This window comes from Vigna unguiculata, chromosome 9, assembly GCF_037176805.1.
Source record: "Vigna unguiculata cultivar grain cowpea cultivar isolate G323 ecotype 2 chromosome 9, ASM3717680v1, whole genome shotgun sequence".
Taxonomy (NCBI): Eukaryota; Viridiplantae; Streptophyta; class Magnoliopsida; order Fabales; family Fabaceae; genus Vigna; species Vigna unguiculata.
Genome location: NC_140800.1, coordinates 31,191,718 through 31,216,613, shown reverse-complemented (window position 1 = coordinate 31,216,613; position 24,896 = coordinate 31,191,718). Strand labels below are relative to the sequence as shown.

The 24,896-nt window shown below is 29.8% G+C and overlaps 1 protein-coding gene across 1 annotated transcript; it reads right to left on the bottom strand.

Annotated features, from left to right (window-relative positions):
• Positions 1 to 17,515: 17,515 nt before the first annotated feature.
• Positions 17,516 to 22,322, bottom strand: LOC114196175 (ribonucleoside-diphosphate reductase large subunit-like). Its single transcript, XM_028086731.2, has 17 exons — positions 21,887 to 22,322; positions 21,725 to 21,786; positions 21,545 to 21,632; positions 20,896 to 21,159; positions 20,522 to 20,762; positions 20,362 to 20,438; positions 20,077 to 20,247; positions 19,884 to 19,976; positions 19,642 to 19,791; positions 19,458 to 19,544; positions 19,179 to 19,343; positions 18,979 to 19,098; positions 18,603 to 18,805; positions 18,369 to 18,518; positions 18,149 to 18,296; positions 17,882 to 17,965; positions 17,516 to 17,801 (listed from the first exon to the last, which is right to left on the bottom strand). Exons 1-17 carry the CDS (start codon positions 22,112 to 22,114, stop codon positions 17,685 to 17,687), a joined length of 2,448 nt encoding a protein of 815 aa, XP_027942532.1. The 5' UTR covers positions 22,115 to 22,322; the 3' UTR covers positions 17,516 to 17,684.
• Between the last annotated feature and the right edge of the window lie 2,574 nt (positions 22,323 to 24,896).

Below are 24,896 nucleotides of genomic sequence, written 5' to 3'. Positions count from 1 at the left end.
ATTCAAAGTTGACTTAGATGTATCGGAGTGTATCGATATTAAGAGTTTCATGGAAAGATATAATTATATAGAAATGATAATGATATATAAATGAACTTTTCTAAGTTGCATTTGGGATTTGAAATAACTAGTATTTTGAGTTAAATTTATTTACAACAATTATTGATTAATAATTAGTATTTGTAATTGTAACATGCATGTAACTAAAACTGAGTTTTTATAATATGCACATGTACTGCTTCAGGGTTGTCATTATGCTCAAGTAATGAGTAAATATCATATGCATTATTGAAAGTCAGTCAACCACTGGCATTACATGTTGCTCAAATATGGCTTATGACTTAACAAAATAGATTTTGAGATAATTTTGATGACTGCAAGAATAAGGATGGTCTTAATTTGTCTTAAATAAACAAAATGTTTGTAAAATAGAATTTACTTTGAATGTAAGTTTTGAAATTTTAAAATTTTTAAAAAATTCATTTCTTTTTCTTTCATTTGTTAAATATACATAAATAGTAGTTTTGTGATCAAACCTATTAAGTTGAATAAAGCTAAGGGTGTGAACATTAGAGAACTAAACAAGGAGCATCTTAAAGTCATTCAAACCAAAGAAATCCTAAGCCAAATAGTAAAGGATTTCATCTAGATCTGGATTTCAATTCTTAAATTCAAATTCACCCTTTCTTTTTTCTTTAAATTTGTTTACCACAACTTTAGGTTTCTAAATGTCATTCAAGTGGCATGAGATCATTCAAGCGGCATGAGATCATTCAAGCAAACAAGTCTTAATTTTTACAATTTTACAAAACATATAAGGACGCGATGACTATTTTATAATTTTTGCAAACTTTTCTACCGGTGTTCCCCAAATAACTGAAGCATAATAGGGTTTTTTGTTTTAGTTTCTATTGAACCGGTGTCTATAATAATTTCAGTTTTGGTTTCACGTGACCTGACGCCTATAAATTTGTTCAAATTTCAAATATGACATTTTTTTTATTATTTTATGTAAGATATTGCCTTGGTTCCCGTAGAACTGAAGTTGTAATATTTGCTTAATATTTCAAAATTGGCATTGGTTAGCCTCGATTGAAAATTAAATCGAGTCAGATTCCAGTTTAGGCTTCGGCTAAAAATTGAACCAGGGCCTAAAGGTTGTCTTAGGGTTCAAAAAGTGAATTTTAGAGGCATGACATTGTTCTTCTTCCTCAAAGTTTCGTTCCTCATCTTCTCACACAGCCTCTACCGTTAGCCACCTCTACTCTTGCCCTGGCCAACCACCTTTGCGCCTCTTGCCTCCACCATCCACTGTCGCGCTGCCAGCTCATGTTGTCGGCGCCTCGCCCACACGTGTGAGTTCAAACACGTCCCTTTTTCGTTTTGCCTTCTTTTTCGTGTTTTGCTTCTTCCTTTTTTATGTTTTGTTAAGATTTTTTATTATTTATCCCAAATTTCTAATATGAGCCTATGATTTTGTAATATGTTGTTTATTTGTTTTATGTTATGCGTGTGTGTGTGCGTGCATGTGTGTGTGTGCGCGCGTGTGTGTGTTAATTTATATATATTGAATATTTAATTGTCCAGTTGGATAGTTTAAGAAGATTAATCACTTTTTAGTAGTTTATTAGTGCATGTATATTTTAATATACATATCTTAAAATTCATGAAAATTTATCAACTGTGTTTTGTATTGATCTTCGGGTGCATATTTGATTATGACTGATAATCACTTTCATTTCGTGTAACTTGAAAACCAATGCGAAAATACTGGAAAAATTTTGTGAAATTTAAGATATATTTTTTAAAATTAATATGTACCAATAAAATAAACAAAAGTGGATCTTCTTGAATGGGATAAGGTCACACCTTGAATACAAAAGCGACGTGATCATTCATTCAAAGGAGTACAAGAATTTATACAATTTGCACAATATAATGAGGGTATAAGTGATGATGAGGTGAAGTTTAAATGTCATTCTGTAAACTATTTGAATGGGAGAAAGTTGAACGTAACGGAAGTTATGAGACATCTTATTTGTGATGGTTTCCTTATAAGTTATATGTTGCGATAATTTTGTTTATATTTATTTATTTAATTATTATTATTTCTACAATATACTTATAAACATTTAGAGGTAAAATTATACATTGATATATAATTATATTTAAAATATTCACATATATATATATATATATATATATATATATTTACAATACTGTATGCATCTTATATCTACACTGTTTAGTACATCTTATATTTCCTACACTAGAAGAGGAAGAAGTGTTATTTATTTACAGTTTTCCCCTCATATACGGGTTATCAAACAGGTGGAGGGAAAAGGTTATGGATAGAGTTCACTTAGACTGTTGGGGGTAAATAGAAGGTAACTTCGATTTGTCCTTCGATGACAATCGACGCGTTTGGAGTAGAGACAAAAGTAATGGTAGAGTTTCATGTTCCCTGAAATGTTACAGAATTATTTACTGCATTGGTTTGCCATGCATTTTCCGGAAAAACGGCCACAATGTCGGCAAAGAAGGGATTAGGAATGTTGGGAGCAACCATCTATGATAAGGTTATAAAAAAAATTTCACACAAAATCATAAAATAGGAAAGTGAGACAAATATCACAAAATAAAATAGCATATCATAACAAAATAAAATGAAATGAAAGTTCTCCCAAATTCATAAAACTGGAGTTTTATTATACTTTTATAAAGATATTGATTAATTTTGTAGTGACTAGCCAGGATAAATGAGCTCATGGCCAACAAGGTAACTCAAGAACATCTCATCTTGAGTAATATTAACTTGTTTAAATCCCCAATGTCATACCTCCAACTACAATAATCAAATCTTCATTTATCATAAATTTTATTTCAATATTAAACCATTTAATTATATAATTAAATAAACATGATCAATGCATAATTAAAATATATATATATATATATATATATATATATATATATATATATATATATATATATATATATATATATATATATATATATATATATATATATATATATATATATATATATAAAAGGACCAGTACGTAACTAGAGATAAATATAAATAAGTAAATGAGAGTAAATATAAATAGGATCAGTGCTCAACTAGAGATGAATATAAATGAATAAATAGGAATGGGAACTAAATATAAATTAGAATGAGGTTAGGGACACCTCACTTAAGGTAAATATAGAGATAAAAATAATTATGAACAGATAAAAAAGTAATCTAAGTAAAAAGATAAAATGATAGATGTCTCCTTCCCTTACCTTAGCTATGGAAGATATACTTTTGAAGATGATCTTTGTATTTTATTTTTCTTCTCTTTCTTTTCTCACACTTGCAAAGACTCTCTGCTTCTCCTCCCTCTCTTCCTTTTTTTTTCTTCACTGTCTCTTTTTCTTTCTCCCCTTTGATTCACTTCATCCATATTTATACTACATTTTGTAATGATTACATTTAGTTTAAATTGCACTATCTCGTTTCTGTTTCAATTCTTCCTTGGTTTAGTTTAGTTTGTTAAATATTGGCCTATCAAGATTTATTTTTTGTTTATCCAATTTGACGTTAATATTAACCTATCATGGTATTAGTTGTGATTTGCCATTTTGACAGTGCATGTACATGAATTGTGACGTGGTGGTGGAGATTCAATCTAAAAAAAATTCTTTTGTTTACCTTATCATAATATATAAAGTGTCTATACATATATCATTAAGGTTCAATTTAGAGAAGACTATAATTATTATTATTATTTTTTATTAAATATATCCATGATATTTAAAATTACTTCAATAAACAGGACAATGGTGTATAATGGAACAATATTATAAAATTATTGTGTAATACGTATTATAAATGTGTTCATATTCATATTATTATTATTATTATTATTATTATTATAATAAAGGCAAAACATGTGTTTTTCTGACATTGAAATGTAGTTATAATGTTATAAGTATTATAACTTATTTTATTATTGAAGTATATTATTTTGTAGTAATATTTTTATTATTTTAATTGCAACCACTTAAATTTTGATTTCTTGAATAATTATAATTTTTATATCATATGTTCAAAATTTATTATACTAGCTACAATACCTATGAAAAATAATGTATCATAAACTTTTAGGTATTGACACACTGAAAACACTGTGGTACAAATTTTAAGATGTTACATTATACAACATGGACATGGCACGACCAATTAATAGAATTCCCAATCGTTTTCTGAACTGAACATGTTGCCAATTCCACCATGAAAGACCGAATAGAAGAAGACAAATTAGAGGACATGATCTGGTTTAAATTAATTATTTATTATAAGAACATATGGTCTCGGTTCTTGCCACAATCAAAGCCAAATATCCTTTTTGATTTAAATTAATTATTTAATTTTAAGTTTATATGGCCTCGATTTCCCGAGCAGTTGAAGCCAAATATCCTTCTTAAATTAAAGGGTTTAGGCTTTGATTATCTTATAAACCGAAGCAAGTTGTTGAATTTTTGGCTTTTGTTGACAATTGAAGCCAAAATTTCACCCTTTCTTATCTCACTTGAATTTGTCTCGGTTGTAGAATTGAAACTCAATGTAAAAAATAATCGCGGCCAAAATCATTTCCTGCATTGGTGCATGTTATAATCATGTGAATGATACGTTGATGTTATTATAACTCTGATAGTCATAGTATAAGTGATGATGAGGTGAAGTTTAAATGTCCTTGTGTAAACTATTTGAATGGGAGAAAGTTGAACTCAACTAAATTTGGAGTATATCTTATTTGTGATGGTTTCGTTAGAAGTTATACAACATGGACATGGCACAAACAATTAATAGACTTTAATTGTTTTCTGAACTGAACATGTTGTCAATTCTACCATGAAAGACCGATTGGAAGAAGACAAATTAGAGGACATGATCTATTTTAAATTAATTATTTATTATAAGAACACATGGTCTCGATTCTTGTGACAATAGAAGCCAAATATTGTTTTTAATTTAAATTAATTATTTAATTTTAAATTTATATGGCCTTGGTTTCTTGAGCTATCAAAGCCAGTATCTTTTTTAATTTAAAATAATTACTTCATTTAAAGGGTTTAGGCTTCGATTATCTTCTGAATCGAAGCAAAATGTTGAATTTGTTGTTTTTGTTAACAACCAAAACCAAAATTTCACCCTTTCTTACCTCACCTAAATTTGCCTTGATTGCAGAACTGAAATTAAATGTCAAAAATAATCGTGGATCAGTGCATGTTATAGTCATGTGAATGATACTTTGGATGTTATTATAACTCTCATAGTCATTGTATTGGATACAAGAATTCACCGTGAAAAGAGATATCATAACTTCATTAATGATATATATCACATAGGTTGAGATATCTGGTGATGAGAAATTGAAGAAAACTTGTGCATCAAGTTATTATTAATCAACAAACTACCTTTACATAAGAAAATAAAGATAAATTTCCAAAATTATTTTGATAGATCAAATAGTATTTAGGACAACATGTTTTATACAATACTTCTAAAATGTGTCAAATATGAGAAATTGATATGATATTATAGAGATACCATAAATATTTTTTGTAATCTTTGATAATGATTTACGTAAAATTTGCTGTGTGCTATTTAAAATAAAAATGCATTATAATTCTTTGAAATGAAAACGTGGAATTAGGTAATGTTATAGAGAGCGGTAGAAAAAACCACATTCTAACCTTCTTCTTTTTTTCTATACTATATGTACATATTTTTTAAACCTATATGTATAAGAATCATGATAGTATACTTATAGAATTGGAAAAGATGTAATTAGAAAATAGTAAAATTAGAAAAATAAGAGAGATTGGTCTCTTAAAGTATAATTAGCATTTTCTCTAAATGACACTATATTTTTGTGCTCATAAAATTCAAAATTAAATGCAAACCATATATCTTTATAACTTTATATCTATTAATTAAAACAAGCTAACGCTATTTTCCTTTAATTAAGTATTATGTATTATATTTATATCCCATTTTTTAATAAGTGATAGATAGGGTGTATTAGTATAACTATGGACAGAGAGTGCAAATATAATATTTTAAACACTCTTAAGAGAGGTTAAAATAGAGATTGAACAAAAAAAAGAGGTACGGCATTGTAGAAATAAGAAAGTACAAATAATATTGATGATTTAGTTGGATATGAAATCACCTATTTTTACTGTTTTTATTAAATTTTAATTATTTTTATCCATATTTTTTATTTTATTTTTGTCATTTTCATTGACATTTTAAATTATTTATAGTCAAGTGTGGATCTTTATATCTTGTAAATTTTTTATTCTTTCGATTGAAAGTGGTTTTCAATTCATATAATAAATTCCTACAGATAACATGACTTCGTCAAAAATATCAAAAGAATATTTTCTAAAGTCGAGAAATGTGGATCCAATAAATTTCAAATCATAAGTCAGTTTATATATAAGAAAACTAACTTTACCTCTGACCCAAAATGTTAAATAAATGAATTTATAACTTTCTTTTATTACATATTATTAGAGATAATTTTCACTAAAACTGTCAATTCCATATTTAAATTCCTCTTAACCTTCTTCTCTTTTATTTTCAATCAAATTTTTCTACTATACTGAAACTGAATACCAAACATCTTTTAATGTGTGTTTAAGTGAAAAGATGAGAGAATAAAATTAATGCAAATTCTTTAGTAGGAGAAAGAAGTGATTTATAAAAATGATAAGATTCCTTATATTAGTCGCAACATATCCGGTTTGGTTCCAAAATTTTAAAATACTTCTTTTAAGTTTGTTTCAATTTAGTATCCAAATTCGAAATTGTGCATAAATGTAGTACACTCTGTTAATTTTTCGCAAACGCCGTTAACGCGTGTCATGTGTCAGCATCTGATTTTTTAATTTTTTTTTAATTCTTTTTAATTTTTTAATTTTTTTTTATTTTCTGTAAAAAAAATTGTTACATGTCAAATCTTTGGTGTGACATGTGGCATTGTTAGTGACACGTGGTAAGGTAATCCCACGTGGCAAGGTAACGCCACGTGGCAAGGTAACGCCACGTGGCAAGATACCTGTCAAGTGTCATTGTCTTGATTTCAATTTAGTCTTCGCATGTATCTATTTGTTTCAATTTAGTACCCATATATGTTTATTTGCTTCAATTTAGTAATCGCTCTATTTGTTTGAATTTTGTTCAAATACCTATTTATTTTTTTCAAAATAGAGGAATATTGTTTCTCTTTTAAGACAAAATTTATTATTTATATAAATGTTATATTGATATTTGTTACTAAAACTGACTTATAAACTTAAATATTGAAATTTATATTAAAGTTAATGGTAAAAGTCATGAATAACAAATTTATGTTTTATTACATTGATATTTGTTATACTCATGAATAACAAAGTTTTGGTAAATTTGTTATTCATGACTTTTATCACTAAACTTTAATATAAATTTCAATACTTAATTTTATAAGTCATTTTAATAACAAATATAAATATAACATTTATAAAAATAATAAATTTGGTCTTAAGAGAGACACAATATTTCTCTATTTTAAAAAAAAAAATATTTGAACAAAATTGAAACAAATAGAGCGGGGACTAAATTGAAATCAATTTAGTACCCCAATTATTTAAAATGATTCAATTTGGTTATCTAGTTGGAGTTAACACTATGTCTACGTGTCAAGTCACGAAATGTTTTTAACTTTTTAATTTTTAATTTTTTTTCTAAAAGTTTATAAATTGTCATGTGTTAGGTTACTGTCGTGCCACGTGGCAGTTTACTGTCATGACATGTGGCAGTGGTAATAGTTGTTTTCAATTTAGTTATCTATTTAAATTTTTGGTTCAATTTAGTACCTCGATTCTTTAAAACGATCAAATTTTTTCCTTTCCAATTTGAGATCAAATTAGTAAATAAGCTCAATTATAACTTATATATACATGTTACAATAAGTTTTTTTAATATATATATATATATATATATATATATATATATCAAATCACTTGACCTAAATATTCAAATTATTTTATTTTTTACATTTCAAGTGTAAAAAATTACAAAGGTAAAAATGTAAAAAAAAAGAATAATTTGAGTATTTAGGTAAAATGATTTGATATATATATTAAAAAAAATTATTGTAATATATATATATATATATATATATATATATATATATATATATATAAGTTGTAATTAAGCTTATTTACTAATTTGATCTCAAATTGGAGAGAACAAAATTGGAGAGGACATAATTGGATCGTTTTAAAGAATTTGGATACTAAATTGAATCAAAAATTTAAATAGAGGAATAAATTAAAAACAATTATTACCATTGTCACGTGTCATGACGGTAAACTACCACGTAACGCGACAGTAACCTGACATGTGACAGTTTATAAATTTTTAGAAAAAAAAAGAAAATTAACAAAAATAAAAAATTTTACGGCTTGACATGTATCCTGTACAGACACAGTGTTAATTTCAACTTAACAGAGATGACCAAACCAAATTAAATCTTTTTAAAATAATTAAAGTATTAAATTAAACTAAACAATAAAGATTAAATTGAACTAAATAAAAAATTATGAGATCAAGTAAGTAATATTATAACTTTCTTTTTTTATTCATTTTTGGTACACATTTGTAGTCTCTCTTTTTACTTTTCTCTGGTTCGCACAATATATGAGTGGATGAAAAGAGTATGATGTTGCACTGAGAAACAGTAGATGGGTGTAGTGTGTGGGTTCATATCAATCAAAGTAAAAATTATCACTGCCCAGTACGGTGACACTTTGGTCAAAAGGTTTAGCACTCTTTTTTAAGTTGTTTTTCTTGAAAACAGAAAATCAGATTCAAATTTATTTTCGGAAAATCAAATTCTAGCCACTTTTCCAATAAAAAAACATGAGTATATTTAATGATATTTAATTTTATTACTTTTATATTCTAGCCACTAATTATTTTTTTTCCCTAAAATTAATTATTATTCAAATATTTTATTATAGTGTACCACGACTTTATAAATTAGATATTTCATTAATAAATATTTTAAAATATCGGACACGATACGTGTCAAATACAGATACACGACCTAAGTTGAAGTATCGGTACATAATAAGTTATATCATTTCTAGAAATGGAACTTTTTCTTTAAAATTATCAAGATTAAAATTAACAAATAAAGAGTTGTCTGAGTGTTTAAAATAAATAAAAATTAGTAAAAAATAAAGAAATATTTTCAAATTATAGGATGTCATATTATTTAATACTTTTTATTAGATTGTATTTTTTCAAAAATAAAAAATAATTAAAAGTTTATTTCACTTAAATTATATATTAATATAAATTATTTCATGTTTTATTTATGTAGAATAAGATCAACGTAATATATAGGGTTTAGGGTTTATATAAGATGCCAAAAATCAATTTCACTCTCACCGTTTAAAGGCCTTGAATTGAATAGTGTACGCATGAAATTAAAAGAAAAAAATATAGAATAAAGTGATAACTTATATACCTTCATTGAGTTATATTAAATGCAAATTTTCTCTAAATTTTAATCAACTAATAACTCCTTTAAAGAGTCTTAAAAAAAATTAAAAATTACAATTTAAATTTAAAATATGAAAACTCAATTCTTCTCATATCATATTCAATAACTTTTTCAAAAGAATGGAATATGGCACCAAACCCAGATATGACATTTTCTGAACAACAAAACGTGGTTGAATTTTGTACAGCTTCCTCAACTTGCACTTCCACATGGTTTTGGGCCTCTTCGAAGTCAACACCTAAAGTAGGTTCAGTAATGAAATGCACAATAAAACCAATAAATAAACAAGAATAATTCAAGGGTCAATGCACGATTGCAAAGGTCAGAGTTTGAAATTTTATTTATACTTATTATTTTGGATTTGTCAACCATTTATGTCCTTTGATTGCTCCCTCAGTTTTGAAAAAAATATGTGACTGTAAATCATTTAATTCAATATACGTCAACCTAAGTTTTGTTTTTAATATTTTCTACCCTTTTCCTTTGAAAATCTTGAAAGCGACAATGGTGTTGTTAGAACATCTAAGACTTTGAATTTCAATCACAACTTTGTTTCAGATCACGCCATTAGAGGTCTTAACCGACTTTTTTTGTAACTCATAAAATCAATTTTAACATTTAACAACGAATTCAACTTCAAATGCAAATCTGTGGTGTGGATTGTTTGGATTAGAATACATATCTTTTTCAAGAACCAATCATAATTCCAAGTTGAAACTAAAAGCAATTAATGCCTTCCATTTCTTCAATTGTCACCGTGATTTTGGAGGTCAAAATCAATTTTGATAGCTATTCAAACCCAAACACATTATTGTATTGATTTAAGATCAACTATCGTAATTAATTATTGTGAATAATAATTTTTCAGTACTTTTCTTGAAATATTTTTTTAATTAATTAATAATATATGGTACTCCATAAAAAGCAAATCTCGGGATGAAAACAAAATGTATGAGTGTAACTTTCTAAAACAATTTGTTGGCTTTCGGATCAATTTGATGACAACATCAACGTATGACTGTTTGTGTTTCTTAGTTAGTAGTCCAAGAATAAATTATCGGTGATGGAACTGTAAATATACAATAAACCATAATAATAATAAAAAAGATTATTGTGTCGTCGTCAAGGTTCAGAAGATATTAGTAATTAATAATTACTTTCGAGGATGATTAGTTTATACAAAAAAAATAAGAAGTTGATTTAAGTTAAGCAGCATTGTTTTATCTAATTTATCATTGGAATAAATAACAAATTAAATATTATGAAACTAAAGAACAATCTTGGTACAAGTAAACAATACAGATAATGCTGCTTTAAGTATCATTCATGCTATGAATTATAAAATTAAGTTGAACACTTTAGCATTCAAGTGAGTTTGTGCATAAAAAAAAAAGGTTCCAACTACGTAAATAATGAATTTAAGTTTGGTTTAAGCATTCATAGGTATACGGGTGTAACGTCCCAATTAAATAGATAAATCTAATTTGAAAAAAACGTTACATATATAAATATCCAGAGAATATGGAAATTGGTATATGAAGGTACATAGTACCCCAACATATTCATAACAAAGAAAATAAGCATCACACTGCCTAACATAAGTACAATAGTTCAAAAGCAGCACAAGTTCTTGTCTAGAACAAGAAAAAATCTAACTAATGAAACTCCTTCAGTCGCGGGCCCCATAGTGAGCCCAATACCCGTCCATAACCATGAAGTTGCAGCATTCCTATTGTCATTACCATTGTCAGGGGTTCTCACATCTACTCACATCAATAAAATCGATGATCATCGCAAAGGAGAAAAAAACCCACACACAAACATACAAGCAAACAGAAGGGTAAGCTAGTGCTAAAGATTCTTATATCATAACACTCAACATTCAATCACATAGTCAAGCATAAATAACGGGAACTCACACATGAGATACCAAACCATTTAAGACTCCAAGGCTAGACTATCTGAATACGCATAATGAGGCGTCACCACGAGACCGTGGAATTATGTCCTAGCAGTGAGGTATCACCACGAGGCCTTCGCGAAATTACATCCTTACATGAGGCACCACCACGAGACCTTCGTGGAATTACGTCCTGGTCTTGAGGCACCACCACGTTACCCTCGTGGAATTACGTTCTGATGTTGAGGCACCACCATGAACTCTCACTCCGAGGATTCATAGAATTAAGTCCAATAGATGAGGCACCACCAGGGACACTCATTAGAAGGGTCCATGGGATTACGTCCATTAGATGAGGCACCACCAGGGACACCCATTAGAAGGATCCATGGGATTACGTCCATTAGATGAGGCACCACCATGAGCACTCACTATGAAAGTCATGGGATTACGTCCTACCCATACCTTATCCATGTTTCACCAACCACTCATAGAGTTCTCATACACATCAATCTCATGCCAATATGTGTGTGTATATATATATATATATATATATATATATATATATATATATATATATATATATATATATACTTAACTAACCAAGCGTATATCACACCAAGCTCATGCCAAACACATCAACTTACGTGATGTGTTTGTGTGAGCTCGAAGAGGGAAATGTCCAAACCCTAACAGAGTTTCTGTTAGAAGGGAAAGAGTGTTTGAGAAAGGGAACGTTTGCAAATGAGTGCAAAATGGGGAACCCTGACAGTTTTAGGGGCCTTGGCACCCTATGGGCCAACCTTTAGACCCATCTGCTCAGGATAGGTCCTTAAAATAAGACAGAAAAATAGCAGTCAAAAGCAAATCATCAATGTTTGACTAAAGTTAAAGGTACTTAAGATTTCACATAGGTTAAAAAAATTGGAGGAAGACATGAGAAGTATATATGCTAATTTTTTCATTGTACATTTTCAATGGCAAAATTTTTTATTTGTTAGAAGGAATGTGAGATTCTAGAAAATTATAACAATTAGTAAAATAAACAAATGGTAGTGTGGCGTAGTTTGTTAGGGTGATTGAAATGCAGTTTTTACAAATAGATAAGTTGGTTTTGGCTAATAAAAATTGGAGTAGTTATGAAATGATATCTGTGACGTGAATTTCTCCTAGACTACGAGATTTAGGGAGAATGGAACTCTACAAATATAATTAGAGGCAAGTCAAATTGTACCTTCTAAAGAATGTTTGGGAAGCACAAGAAAGAGTGGACAAAATGTATGGTGGGATTGAAATATAAGGAAGAAAAATGGGGGAAGGGGACGAAGCAATCAAGAGGTAAGGAAAGGTAACTCGCTTTTTGTTTTACATTATTTTTTAAATAAAAATAATTATTTTATTAATATTATCTTTTAAGTGGTTATTTGTTTAATTTAACATATTTTTATTTATTTATTTTTTAAAAATTTAATCATTATAAATGAAAATTAATTATATTAAATTATAAAAATTATTTATATTTCAATTTATAATTATAATAATAACAATAATTATAATTTTATTATTTTTTATTATCATAAAAAAGTAAATACAATGTTTTGACTAGATGATATAAAAATTTTGAGGTTACTTTTTCGATTCCTATTTTCGTTCAAAAATATCAATTTGGTCTTCTAATTTTTTTTTTTAGTTTCAATTTAGTCCGACTTTTGAAAAAATGATACAATTTTGTCATTTTTTCGTTAAATTTCTTGAATTGAACCAAGGATTTTTCATCAAAAATTGAAGTTGTGAATAAGGATAGTTTTCTTTGTTAGTGTAATTGACATAATCCTAGTGTCAATTTTGATGAAAAATCTTTGCTCTGCTTCAAGAAATTTAATGAAAAAGATCAAATTACATTAATTTTAAAAAAATTGGGACCAAATTGAGACTAAAAAATATTAGAGGACCAACTTGATATTTTTAGACAAAAAAAAAGAATAAAGAGTAATTCAACCAAAATTTTGACACTCCCAAAATATTGCCTAAAGATCAGCTAGTGTTTGTAAGGTATTTCAACTAGTTTTTTTTTTGTGATTACAAATTGAAACTTTTGGTATTTTATGTGTTGTATGACTATTTGAGGTGAATGGGTTAAAAAGATGGGTTTTGTGAAGACATATATTTTGGAAAATTTTGATATGTTTAGGAATTTATTCCATCATAGTTGGGCATGTTGTTCGGAAGACTATTGTGTTCCATCATAGCCGATGTGTTTCATCATAGCCAAGGAGGCTACTTGGAAGCGCGATAATACAATATTTGTTTTATATATTTAATTTACTATCTTTGGTTTTCAAATTCCACTACAACAAAAATGACTTTAGACAACACTAAACAAGACCATGGGTATAAAAATGTGATATAAACACATTAAAGACAACATTTTTCTACACGTGGTTTAAAAACTATCTTAAGCAACATTTATATAAATATTGCTTGTAAAAAGTGTGGGCTAATCCATAAAAATGTGGTCTAAAATACACTAAAAATTAAAGCTTTTAGATTAGAAATATTTTCTCCCTCATTTTTTAACTGAAAATGCAAAATTTAGTTCAAAAAACGTAAAATTTTGAATTTCTTCCCTCCCATTGATTTTAGATTAAAAAGGCCAAATGCTCACAATGTTGAAAATGTGAAATTTTGAAAAATACGTACATCAAAATCATTGCCTTTTATGAAGATTTTAAGCAACGATTTTTAAATTGTTGTCGTACTGAAAAGCGTGACCTATTACTTACAACTACGCTCACCTAGACTACACCTAAAAAATTGTTGTCAAAGTCCACGGTTTTTGTGATTTAACTCACAATTTTGTGTGGTTACCTAAAACATTTTTTGTTATAGTGTTCTAAAAGTTTAAATTTTGTTAAAAATTGAGTTTTTTGAACGAGTCTCATTTTCTTAGTTAGAAATAATATATGTAACAGTGATATGGAGAAAACTCTTGCCCATATGTATGTTACCAATGTTCGCCAGACATAACATATGTTGTACACGATTTAAGCTAATTTGTTGTTGCTCCTATGACTCACCATCATCGAGCTTCATCGTGTATTCTTCAATATCTTAAACAAGCTCCTAGGCAAGGAATCTTTTTTTTTTTTTTGCCAATAGTGAAGTTCAATTGAAAGCCTTTGGTGGTTCAGATTGGGTTCTATGCCCTGATTTTAATGGTTTTATTGGTGGTTACATCGTCTACCTTGGCCATTCTCCTATATCTTGGAAGCTACGAAACATTGATACTTCAATTTAGGTTATGTATCCGTGTCCGACATGTATCTGCGTCCGATGCTTTAAGATATTTTACCAATACTTATCAATAAAGTATTTAATCTATAGGGCAGTAGTATTTTCATGATGACAATAATTCAAAGTTTTTATGTTGACAACTTTAATATATTTCATTTTAATTTAGATTCACATGATAACAATCATATATTTATCATTTTTGTAAGAATTATCGTACAATTTTTAATATATATATATATATATATATATATATATCACGTATTGTGTCATGTGTAAAATAAATATTTTGACATATCATATAGTGTCATATCTGATACATTAATACACGTATCATATTCGTATATCATAGTATAAAAGTCAAAGAAACTATTCCAAAAGGTGTTAGTAACTGAGTGAGTAGAGAGTTCTTGCTACTACTATTTGTGAAATTTAATGGCTCACATATTTCAAGTAAGATCTTCAAAAACCCCACACCCAACCTTCCCCCTCTTGTATTGTAATAATCAATTTACTATCGAAATTGCTTTTAATCAAGTCTTTCGTCAACGTACCAATCACATTGCCACAGTAAGAGAAAATCTTCGTCAAGGCCTTATTAAGCTTCTAACCATATATTCTAACGTCTAACAAGCTGAAATTTTAACCCAAACTCTTCATCAGCCTTTCATAACCTATGTTCCAAGCTGGAAAAGTTCAATATTTACTCCCTGCTTGATGGACTCTCAAAATTCAGCAGAAAAATCATTTTTTTACATGACGCGCTCAGCAATCTGTCTTCTCGCCCAACGCATCTTCTATTTTCTCCATTTTATTCCATGCGTTCTAGCCTACCTTATTTGCGCTTAAGCGCCTTTTTCTGTTTTTCTGTGTTTTTTTTTTCGTTTTTCTGCTATGTATAGCCGATCCTTTGGTTCTAATATGTAATTTTTTCGTGTTTTCGTTCAATAAGAATATCCTTCTTCTTGTTCTCTTGCTCTTCTCATTTACACATTTCTCAATTTCTTTTGAGGTATTCAGACAACAGCTTCATGAGTTGCAGCCATGTTATTCCCTCATATTTTTGGAAAAGACTGCATAAGACTTCTTGAGAGAGTAAAGTGATGCAAAATTCTTTGTTTATGTCGAAGATATCGTAACAGTTAAAGACGTGTTGTAGGATGGGAACGAATCGTTATATTTTTAACGATGTGTTGATGTAAAACTGGTACTATAGTCTGTCTGAAGAGGCAAGATCAGTTTTTGCAACATTTCTTCGGTTCATCCTCTAGTTGAGCTACCTTGCTTGGCTACTCTTTGCTAGAGTTGTTTATATATTCTACGTTATTGATTCATCCATGCTTGCTCAAATATCAAGGGTTAAATGTGTTAACAACTCATGCTCAGTTTTAGATGGGAGTGCACACTGACATTTTTTTGGTGCACCCTCTGTTGCAAAGCAGTGGATTTAAGGTACATATTGGATTTTACCATTTTCTTTTTCTTTTTAAATGGTACCTTTATACCAAATTATAAAAATACATTATCTGCAGAAAAAAAATTCAGTATAAACAACAAATACCTTCACAAAATAAGAATATAGATAACTAGAAATTCAAGTTAAAATAATCAATATTTACGTTATAAGTTTGAATCTTCATCTGAAATGACAACATTAATTAATTATTTTTAATCATTGTTTTTTCATTTTAGTTTTTTGGTACAATTTTAATAGCATTTGATAAGAATTAGAAATAAACTTGCATGCAATATAATTTTGACTGTATTAGAGATTAAAATTTCATTATGGTTTTATTCTTAAAATAGAAAAGAAAAACTTCAAAGAGTGTATGGAAAAAATTTATTTAAATTATTTTTAACCTCAATTCCTTAATGGTAGACTATCAGATGTATCAAAATAATTATTAAATTTAACCATAATATATATTATATATTAAAAATATTTGTCTATTAGAAATTTAAATCTTAAGATACGGACTTATATTATACATTGCATACCCTGAAATTCTAAGTTTCCTAAAAAGGAACAAAAATAAACATGTTGTCATTCCAACTTCTTAACAAGCAACAATTATAAAATTACAACCAAATTTGAGTGAGTTTTTAAGTGTGTTTATTATCTTGCACAAATTCAGTAAATGATACTTTCTTGTGCAAGTTTATTTAAACTCCACCCAAATTCTTGCATATAAATGAAAGTGACATCTAAATAAAAATATATTTGGTAGAAACTGATATTCCCAAGGAAACAACACATTAGTAAAAGAAAACAAACATATTACTGTTATTTCATGCTTATTCATGTCTTAATTTATGTCCTGTCATTTTCTAATTCTATAAGATTTATTCAATTCAAACATTGGTAACACCAAACTATATAATATAAAAGGCACTGTCAACAGGGAAACAATGGCATCGCCATAGAATAAGGTTTGCGTTAAATTAGAGGATAACTTTGAAAAGATAGCAAAAAGAACTTACTAAAAATATATTAATCAAAGGCATGCGAAAACCCTTTTTGTTTTTCATTTTCACTTTGAATTCAGTCTAAACCATTTCACAATGAAATGTTTTTAAAACTTCTGTTGTTTTGCAACATAATACGAAATATTATCCGATAATCCAGACTTTGTACGATAACATTATCTGGATTCAATTTCTGTATAAATATATTCTGACTGACTTGCCATAACTCACATTGCCGACTAATATAAAGTAATACAATAAGCAAAAATACAGATGATATTGATACCAAAATATATACAAAGCATTTATATCATTCAAAAAGCAATAGATCAACACGTGACTTATGTTGTAACATTTATCTTTATCGCCTATAGGCCCAAAAGGAATATGGACAAAGAAGAGTTAACTTCTGAAAAAGTTCAACTCCCACAAGCTAGGCATTCTTCACGGTTGGTTAAAGAGCACAACATTTGTGCCATTTTTGTATTATCATCACACTCCACATCGCCGTTTTCCTGCATTTCATTAGGCTTTTCCTACATTCACAGCAAAGATATTTGGTATCAAAATGTGCAAATACATTGAATGCAAAAACTGAATAATGATTTTTTGTTACTTTGAGAACAGTGGTGTCGACGGTGAACTTGATAGCATCAGCTGCAGCTCGTGATCGAAGATAATACATTCCAGTCTTTAGACCCTTTAATGACCAAAAAATAAAGTAAAACATTGATCAGCAAACAGTTTACAATTCCCCAACTGTATGTAAAAAATAATGTCAACCAGCAAGGAAACAGAATAGAAAATATCAGACAATTAAACCCAAATGTATATTTGAACATTCACTCTAACACACACAAGCAAGTACTGTATTAGTAGCTACCTTGGACCATGCATGGAAATGCAAAGAAGTCAGCTTTCCGAAGTTGGGTTGATCAATGTGAATATTTAAGCTTTGGCTCTGATCTATGTAGCATCCTCGATCAGCAGCCATATCTACCAATGTCCTTTGTTTAATCTCCCAAACAGTTCTGCTCGTACAAAATTAGAGTGAATACCATGAAGCAAAATGTTGGGTTTTAAATAAATCGTAAATCTCATACTTGTATATAGTCTTCAGTTCATAAGGTATTTCTGGAATTTTCTGTACAGAGCCATCTTCATAGATAATATTATTCTTCAGTGTAGGAGACCACAGTCCCATTTCCGTCAAGTCATGAAGAAGATGCTTGTTGACAACAACAAACTCACCACTAGAAACCAACGGTTGTTAATTAAGATAGGATAGTGCGACAATAATGCACCAAGACAGAATAAGATAGGGTGAAAAGGCCAACCTTAAAACTCTACGACTGTAGATATTTGAAGTATAAGGTTCAAAGCACTCATTATTGCCAAGAATCTGGCTGGTGGATGCAGTAGGCATAGGAGCCACGAGAAGTGAATTTCTCACACCATTCTCTGATATCATCTCCCTTAGTGCACCCCAATCCCAACGTTTTGAGGGCGTCACACCCCACATGTCTGGCTGGAGAATTCCCTGAGAAATTTAAAAATCATTTAAGCAAGTAATTGGATGAGTAGGTTACTAACTTTAGGCCTTGAAATTTAAGTTGCATGTGCATACAAGTGACATAAAATCAGATAAGACATGCTGCATAACTATTCTCGAGCTCGGGACCTCAATCAGGAGGCATTTGAAAGTTGCTATACCTTGCTTACAGGACTACCACTGTATGTCTCATAGGGACCTTCTTTTGCAGCCAAATCAGATGAAGTTTTCAGTGCATGATAGTAAATAGTCTCAAATATTTCCTTGTTTAAGTGCTGAGCCTACATTCATATCCAAGTAAACTATAAGACTGAAGTGCAAATAAAACGATTATAAACAACAGTCCCGGGATAAGATTTACCTCTGGTGAATCAAATGGCATACCAAGCAGTATGAAAGTATCAGCAAGACCCTGTACTCCAATACCAATGGGTCTGTGCCGTAAGTTTGACCGCTTTGCATTTTCAATCGGGTAGTAATTAACATCAATCACTTTGTTCAGGTTGGTTGTGACCACCGCAGTAATCTGTCATTAGTCAAAATGACAAAAACACAACCATCACAAGGTTAGCTGTATACAATGGCAATGTCAATTAGACACAATACACATGTTAAAAAACAGAATTTTGGTTAACCGTACCTCTGCTAGTTTATCAAAGTCAAAATACCGATTCCGAGAGCCTGTGCTTCCAACAAGCTTAGATGGATGAGCTTCCATCGGGACATCCTTGTAGTAAGAAGAAAAAACATTTAGATCGGAAAGTTAAAAAAGGTCCAAACCAACTAATGAGACCACAACACGTCGAAATGCAACAGATTCATACCTTCTCTCTTACAAATCGTGGTAGTGCAATGGATGCAAGATTGCATACAGCAGTTTCAGTTGGACTTGAATACTCAATTACCTCGGTACACAAGTTTGAAGATTTAATTGTGCCCAAATTCTGTTGGTTGCTTTTTCTATTGCAAGTATCCTAGAATAACGGGGAAAAAACAGAACGAATTCTCAACAGGGAAAGCAAAAAACAGTCTAAAGGAGTGAATCAAAGACATTTATGTATGGTACCTTAAAAAGCATGTAAGGGGTTCCGGTTTCTATCTGTGATTTCAGAATTTCAAACCAGAGGCTCTGTGCCTGGACAACCTTCTTTGCTTTCCCCTACATGTTATGAAATATATTTCAGGTGCAAATAACCAATACGTAGAAGCACTTCAAATAAAGATGCAAAAAGAAACCAATAAGTGAATACTGAACTTACTTCTCTTTCATATCGATGATAAAGCTCCTCAAATTCCTGACCCCAACAATCTGCCAAACCTCGTGCTTCATTGGGGCAAAACAAAGACCATTGTCCATTACTCTGAACTCTTTCCATAAAGAGATCAGGCACCCAAAGAGCATAAAACAGATCTCGCGCACGATGTTCCTCCTGCAAGCATAATAGCAATAGACTTAGTGAGAAGAATAAATAATGTTCAACCAGCTCCCTTGATGACAGCCAAAATACTTTGTTACCGCCATATTTCAGCTAACTCAATCATACCTTTCCATGATTTTTTCTTAAATCCAAGAACTCAAACATATCAGCGTGCCATGGCTCCAAGTACACAGCAAATGCTCCTACAAGAAGATCGTAAGCATAAAGTTTAAAGAACAAATTAAAAGGAGACAAGAAAAATGGGTATTGCTTATAAACGATATACCTTTCCTCTTGCCTCCCCCCTGGTCAACATAGCGGGCAGTATCATTGAACACACGTAACATTGGAACAATGCCGTTGGACGTCCCATTTGTCCCACGAATATAACTGCCCTTAGCACGAATGTTGTGGACAGACACACCAATTCCTCCAGCTGATTTGCTAATGATAGCACACTCCTTCAAAGTTTCATATATCCCCTCTATGCTATCATCGTTCATGCACACAAGGAAGCAGCTACTCAGCTGCCAATTCACATAAGCAACGTAAATAAGACAAATCATAAATTCACTGATGGTGCAAAACATAGATAAAAGAAAAAATAAAAGGACCAAAACAGGATACTTTTAAAATAGTGAAATAAAAATGTACTCGTACTTGAGGCCTAGGAGTTCCAGCATTGAAAAGAGTAGGAGATGCGTGGGTGAACCATCGTTGAGACATCATGTGGTAAGTTTTAACAGCAGAGTCTATGTCATCCTTGTGAATCCCAACCGCGACTCTCATCAACATGTGTTGCGGCCTTTCCACAACCTTCCCTTGAACCTTCAAGAGGTAAGACCTCTCAAGGGTTTTGAACCCAAAATAATCATAGTCGAAGTCCCTGTCATAGATTATCTCGCTGTCCAAACGAGAAGCATTCTACAACCAAACGAAAACAACATAAAGATAATTTCAGCACATACAAAAGAAAGACATCAAACAACTTCATTCATTATATATCATAGATCACAAAATTAAAATCAGTCTTCTGTTGTACACCCAATACCAAAACGCTTTTATTGTTGTGAAACAAGGTGGTACACATATAAAAAATACCTAGAAAACAAAAAATTATTACATGGTCCAAATCTATCATAATCTCAAACAATCTACACATACTATATAATCGAATTTACCTAATTCTTTCTTTCTTGAGAACTAAACATGTTTAGCGTGACATCGAATTTATCAGAATCACAGACACAGCGCAAAACTGGACTAAATTACATCTCCCTAAAATGAATATACGATGATCACAAGGTACCTTCATAATTATCTCATAAACATCATCAGCGATCAGAGGAGCCTTCAACCCCGATTTCTCGTTAATATGATAGTACATGATCTTGATCCTGAATCCACAACAAGTATGAGTTCCAACCACACAAACCACGCTAACAATAACAAATTAAAAAACACGATTATAATTTCCAGGGACACCTACGTCTCCGAGAACGACTTCTTGGTGTTCTTGTGGAGATTCGAAACGGCAATCCTAGCAGCCAACTGCAACACCAAAAGAAATCACTTATAGTAACCCATCCAAAACATACATGACACCGCAATTTCAACCAATTAAACTGAAATTGACGAAAGGGAAACTAACACAAGCGTAATCGGGATGGTTTGCGGTCATGGCGGCGGCTGTTTCGGCGGCCAACTCGTCGAGTTGACTGGTGGTGACGCCTTTGTAGACGCCGGCGCAGACTTTCTGAGCGACAAGAACGGCGTCGCAGTGAACGGTGCTCAAGCCATAACTGAGTTTCTTGAGGCGAGCGGTTATTTTGTCGAAGTGCACCGCTTCATGGCGTCCATCCCTCTTTACGACGTACATTTTTACTAACTGTCACTGGTAATGGTGGTTTTGTGATCTTGGGTTTGGCGCGAGTAGGAGGAGGTACACTGACGTTAATATATAGGGGAGGGAGATGGGGTTTGAAATTAGGGTTATGATCGGTTTGATTTTGAAATTTTCCCGCTATTTATCTGAATCACTTTTCTTGCGCATTGGTAGAATGGTATAATGATGGCGATGTTCTGCGTTGTGCGTTGCGGGTGTGGGTAGGTGGCGCGTAATTGAAGGTGGAGCTAGTTGTGGGACCCACTTTTATGGTTCGCTTAAAATTCGAATAATAACGATACCAACGCTAATACGAGCGAAACTTCTTCAGCACTTTGGCGCCGCTTGGGTCGATTGGCTACGACCGTTGGATTGATGGACTTTAATATTTGGACGGCTGTTAGAGAACCCTTGTTCAGCACTTTTCTTTTCTGCGGTTAACTTCTTCGCTACTCTTCTGCATGTTTTTTCCTTTTTTTTAGTTTTAATCATCTCACGTGGCTGACACTGGCATGTTTAACAATGTGTTTGAGGTAGTTGTGAAAATTAAATTGTTTTAAGAATTAGTTATACATAATAAATCGATTTTTTATTGGATAAATTTATTGAAAACCTATTTGAAATTAATTTATTTATTTATAGGAAAAGGTATGAAACTGAGAGAGAAAATAACTGTTGAAAAACATTATAAGCTACCACTTTTTCAATTTCATAAAGTTTATAAAAGTTTTATAGATTTCAGTCATGGTCTCCGAGTTATGGGGAAAAATGTAAACAATTATTTTATTCCAAAGTTAGTTTAAATTATAGAATTATTCTTTCCCAAACATGTAATTGTCAATAAATTTATCTTAATAATGACTTATCGTATAACCAAGAAATAGAAAGGAGTGAATAAAAACACGAAAAATCGTCTCATTTGAACATAATGATTCTGAGATAATAAATTCAGAATTTGTTTTATATGAAAGCTAGAGTGTTATCTATAAACACTGCACATCGCACAAATTATAAGCTGATGAATTTATTAGTTGCACTTCTTAGTTCTTTATGCCGTTCTCATGTATTAAACTAAGGCTCGTTTCTCATATATTACAACACTAAGGGTGTGTTTCAATGTGAATGATGATTTGAGAGAGAGGGAGAGGAGGAGTATTGATTTGAATTGATTAAGATTGTGTTTTTTTGTGAGAAATGATTAAAAGGAGTGAGAGAGGAAGAGATCGAAAGGATTAGAGAATGAAGTTAATGTTGTTTCTTTTAAGTGATTTAGAGGTGATTCTAGAGTAGATTAGAGAGTGAAAGTTTGTGATTGAATTGACTGATGTGATATATTAAAAAAACTTTTAATAGAAAAAAAATTTAGATTACCAAAATGTTCGTATTGTTATAGGTAATATAAATTTATATATAATTAATTTAAAATTATTTTATAAATTTTATTGAATGATTGAAAATATAAAAAAAATATTTATAAAAAATGAATGATACAATATATTTTGTATAAAATAAATTTAATATATAAGGTGGAAAATAATTAATTTACATGGAAACATTTTTTTTCTTTTTAATAGTAATTTTAGAAGTAATAATTTTTTATTATAACCATAATAAATTATTATTATCGTTAACATAGAATTAAGAAAGTGAATTAAAACCACGTGTATTGATTTTAACTGCTAAATCACATGTAATAAAAATTAAATAATAAAGAGTAATTTGGTAAATTCATTTGTGTCACCCTCTAATCTCACTATATACGATGAGATTGAATTTTCAGTCAATCCCTCTAATCATTTCCTCTCATCACCTTGTATAACCTCCAAAAGAACGCACTACTCACCTTTTAATCATCTCTTCCCATTCATTGTGAATAGTATATCCATCCAAAAGAACATAGTATAAAAGGTGATGTGCATGTTGTTATTTGTTATGAATTTGGGGGTGATAGTGGAGTGAATTTGAGAGTATTTTTTGTAAAAGTTTGTGAAGGATTTAACTTATATGACAAACAAAAAATTAAATTTAATAGATGAAAACATAAAATTACCTAATTGTTCTTGATGTTAAAAAAGTAATATAAAATGATATTTAGATTAGTTGTAATTAGTTTTTTATATATTTTTATCATAAATAAAAATATTAACAACATTTATTAATTGAAAAAATTAATATTAAAATATATTTGATTTAAAAAATTTAATATTTTAATTTCCAAAAAACAAAACATTTGCAACCACACCATTAATAAAAAGTAAACTCAAAACATGACATAATATCTAAAAAAATACACACATGACAACATACAATTAATTATTAATAATATTTATTATTTGAATAAAAAAAATATTATAATATAATTGATATGAAAAATTAATTATTTAATAATTTTTTATTTGTTAAAGTAAAAAAATAACATTTGTAATAATAATATTTATTATCTATATCTATATCTATCTATTCTATATCTATCTATATCTATCTATAACAATAAAGGGATTCCTCTTTTTGTGTCCACATTTCATAATACCCGTTTTACCCTTAGTTATTTTAAAAATTAATTATTTTATAAATAATTTACCTTTAATCATTTTTCTACCAATCTCTTTTGATTTAAACAATAAAGGAGATTCCTCTTTTTGTGTCCACATTTCATAGTACCCGTTTTACCCTTAGTTATTTTAAAAATTAATTATTTTATAAATAATTTACTTTTAATCATTTTTCTACAAATCTCTTTTGTTTTAAATTATTATTTAAAATTTTGTTTACATAT